We start from the raw sequence: 4,164 nt of genomic DNA, 5'->3' as shown, positions 1-4,164 counted from the left end.
CTTGCTGAGTGATGAGGGTAGAGGAGGGGGTGCTTAAGTCATTTGGTTGCTGCCACAGATGTAACACTGCGGGGTACAAGGAGAAGCACACTGGTACTTTCCCTTTCCCCACAAAATTTCTCAAGAAATTTAAAATAACACATATAAATATGTAATATATATGTGTAGAATATTAGGCTTGATACAAACACTGATGTAAACAGTGATTAATGGGGTGTAAAATAACCCCAAATAGTTTAGTGCACGTCTCGGAACGTTCTGTGTCTCCACAAACAATAATGCGATTCTCTCGTTACCTGGATGAAGCCTGCCTTTAACACGGGTGAAGCGTCAGAAGTGTTTAGTTCATGTTTACCTGCTGACGCTAACAGGCAATGCTGCCATGGTTGACCAATGATGTGGATTTGCCACATTGGGATAGGGAAGTTGAACAGAGACACTTGTTTCACAGAGGTGATAAACTTTGCCTTGTTTTCCCGGTGGTCCTGTCCTAGCTTATGCTTGTTGCCACTGAGCCCGACACATATACCATTTTGCTAAACACTTAGGAAGTTTGTTGGAAATCATTTATACAGCAGCATTAAAGTAGAAATGAGAACATGATGTAAAATCACCATCCATCCATCCATCCTGAAAAGTATTTTATTATGGGAAGTGAAGGTAAAATTAGGAAAATGTCTAGAGGGAAATAATTTTTTATTAAAAAATCTTGCAATAGAAATGTAGAAGTAATAAAAAGGACATAATCTTAAAAATTAATAATGATGTGTCCACAGGTGTTTATCGTAATGGTTAGCCTTCCATTCAATATGTTCAAAAGATTACACAGCAAAATTAGAAAAAGTATTCCTTATGGTTAGAGTTAACAGTGCAGCAAATACTATTCATTTAAACCTTTTATATTAATGAAATAGAACAACTATAGGGGAAATCATTTATCAGGCCAAGGTTTAAAAACAGACATTTTTCTGAATCTTTCCATTGCCATACAGATGAACGATTGGAAACATACAGCTAATTCCATAGCAATGACAGGATGACAGTATGAAAGGTGCAGACCATCAAGTCACAGAGCCCAGGTCACACGACGTGATTGGAGATGTGGTTTGGATATGGAACCCTCCTTGCCTGGCATATCAGAGTGCATATGGACGATACTTCGAGGCATTTCCGATCGTGGAGGAAGTGAAATAACTTGGATTGTATTCTGAGTCATTGCTTTGCTGCTACTTTCTGTGTGGGGTACACAGAATTTCATGCACGCACATCTGTTTGTGCACTGTATGAAACTGAAGATACCTAGGGACAGAGAAGCAAGGGATCAGGATTAGTGTACCACGGAGAGATGTAAGATCACTTCCTTCCAAATATTTAGAAGACCCTGACCCCTGAGCTTTGTGAACACTTCCCAGCTTCACTCAGAGGAAGTGGAATTTAGCCACAGTAACTTCAGTGTTTCTCAGCTCCCTTGGGAGGTGTGTTTCTGCCTGGGTTCCTTGGGGGAAGTGCAATTCTTATAAAATTCTATGGCTTCCCAGGAGAAGGGGACCTCCTGTCTTGTTGGGTCTCTTTGGCATTACTACAACTATATCTGGCTACTATCGCTAGCTGTCTTGTAATTACATGGGCACCAAACTCTATTCCTTGAATCCCTGTCCTCTCTTACCATGATTGAATACCTGTTCTTACCCATTGTCATTGGTGGTGTCTTTCATGGTTTTTAATCTGCATTTAAGTTGGAAAGGTACTAAAAGGAGAAGACAACGAATGTCCCTGGAGTCAGGCATAGCCTACCATGTCCAATTTCAGCTTTCTGCTCCTAAGAACCCTATTTAGAGAGTTAGTCCAGGTGATTTTTTTTTTTCATCCTTTAAAGTACAGACTTTGGTATCTTCTCTGATTCTCCATTTTTGTCATTTCATATTTCTCTCCCTGGCTGTGGACTGAATCTCATCTCTCTTTAAGGTCCCCAGGGCTGAGGGGAGGATACTTACCACAGGTAAGAAAGAGGGCGATGGTTAAGTAGATGGTGAAAACTATCCATTTGGTCTTGTAATTAACGAAGTACACATACTGACCTTTATTTAGCTTGTGATGATACACAATGATTGCATAGAACAAAAGGCAACCTAGTGTTCAAAAGGAAAAGTCTTATTCTCAGGAAGTTTAAACCCATTAGTCAAGTCTTCACTCCCATTCACCCTACGGTGAGAGGAACAACACATCCCGCCCAGCACGGCTGTTCCACAGAGTTATCCTAAGTCAGTGATAGATCTAATTCAGAAACAATATGTACCCTTGAATCAGAGAATTGGAAAGCTTAGCTATTTAAAGATTGCAGATTGGAACCCGCAAGCCCATTGCAACTTCCATCAATAGCAATGAAGCCAGGAAGCTACCTGTGAAGAAACTCAGGAAGCCAATAAGGAGATGCACACACTTATTTTGAGAAATCATGTAGGTGAACTGCAGACCTATGATCAAGTTTAGATAGATGGAAATGTTGAGACTCATCATCATCATCCGTCTGATTGCCTCCAGGCTCTCTGTTGGGAAGCAGAAGCTATATTGAGAGAAGGATATATATTTCTTCTAGACTCATTTCCACGATTGCCCAGGTCAAACTTTCATGAGGGTCAAAAAAAAATCAGAATACAGAGGAGAGAAAAGGAATAAAGAATAAAGAGGCAATATATTCAGGACAGAAAAATTGAACCAGCAGAAGTTTAGTGTCTTTATGAAAGTCTTTATAACTCATAGGTCATTAAGTATTATACCATCCCATTTGCTCCCAGAGTGTTAAAATCTATATTCCTTTAGGCCAGTCATTTTCTTCATACCCACATGTGACTACTTGTACTGACTATTCTACTGCTACTGAATAGGTTTTTCAAAAGTTCAGTGCTTAAGCTGAGGTGGTGGCTCATGCCTTTAATCCCAGTACTTGGGAGGCAGAGGCAAATGAACATCTGTTAATTTGAGGCCAGCCTGATCTAGAGTGAGTTCCAGGACATCTAGGGCTACACAGAGAAAATGTGTCTTGAAAAGACAAAAACAAACAAACAAACAATCAGTGCTTAAATCACTGAGACCCCAATCTTTTCTTCCAAACATCTACATGACGAAATTTTACAGCAAATGGCTTACAGTTGCCTGAGAAAGTTGCTCCCAGGAATAAAGGGTAAGTTGATTTCTCTTCCACCCACCACTTTCCATATTATAGTTCTGACCTTCAGGCCAAAAAGGAGGACAGCATCCCAGCCATGGACTGTGGGTAACTTTATCTTTTCTCACTTTGGGAATCAATTCCACCCAGTTTTCCATGATGAGTCCTGCTATCAACAGAAGTATGGCCCCAGAGGAGAAGAATATGTTGGCAGCCTGGATACTTCTGTTTGGAATGCGCATCATTGTGGATAAAAATTTCTACCAGAGACTACCATCAATGTTTTATATGTCCTTGATTTGATTAGTCAGAAGATGCAGGATGAACTCGGGATGTTCACTGACTGCAGAGATGTTGACAGAGACGTCAGTAGAGGTAGATAGAAGCTGAAGTAATCTGAAGAACAAAAAAGATAACTTCCTCCCTTTACCACTCATATAAAGGGCAGACTGTTGTCAGAGCAACAAACTGCCATGGAATCCTCTGTCTGTTGGTTTGACCCTTGACCTTGGTACTTAGGGCATTGGAACAACCAAGGTTCTTTGAGAGAGCTTTAATGTGGTGAGGTCTGATTTCACACACAGACACACACACACACACACACACACACACACACACACACACACAGAGAGAGAGAGAGAGAGAGAGAGAGAGAGAGAGAGAGAGAGAGATCAGGAATAGACTTCAAAGACTTGAAGGGCTTCACTAAAGAGGTCCTAGTTCTATATTGCAGTCAGAATATTTGTGTAGGTGTTAGTGAATCTCAGTGGAGTCTGTGAAAAGGAGAATCCTAAGCTCTTTTGAATGAGTGCTCAGTTAGTTGGCATCATAAGAGGAAATACCCATCAGACATTTTGGATGTGTTGTAGGACCTTGGGTTTTCAATATGGTTTCTCAAAGAAGCCTCTTTAATTAGGCTTTGAGGGAGACTCAAGCTCTGAAACTCAATTTGTCCTGCTACACTGGGCCATTTCATTCCACTGTCTTCAATAAGGCAT

The 4,164-nt window shown here is 40.6% G+C and overlaps 1 protein-coding gene across 1 annotated transcript; it reads right to left on the bottom strand.

Annotated features, from left to right (window-relative positions):
• Positions 1 to 970: 970 nt before the first annotated feature.
• On the bottom strand, positions 971 to 3,529 carry Tmem225 (transmembrane protein 225). Its single transcript, NM_001024359.1, is given in 4 exon segments — positions 971 to 1,299; positions 1,995 to 2,129; positions 2,400 to 2,546; positions 3,231 to 3,529. Coding segments are annotated over 4 exon segments (696 nt in total). The 5' UTR covers positions 3,412 to 3,529; the 3' UTR covers positions 971 to 1,066.
• Between the last annotated feature and the right edge of the window lie 635 nt (positions 3,530 to 4,164).

The sequence above is a fragment of the Rattus norvegicus genome, chromosome 8, assembly GCF_036323735.1.
Source record: "Rattus norvegicus strain BN/NHsdMcwi chromosome 8, GRCr8, whole genome shotgun sequence".
NCBI classification, from domain to species: domain Eukaryota; kingdom Metazoa; phylum Chordata; class Mammalia; order Rodentia; family Muridae; genus Rattus; species Rattus norvegicus.
This window is presented reverse-complemented; position numbering and strand designations above follow the sequence as displayed.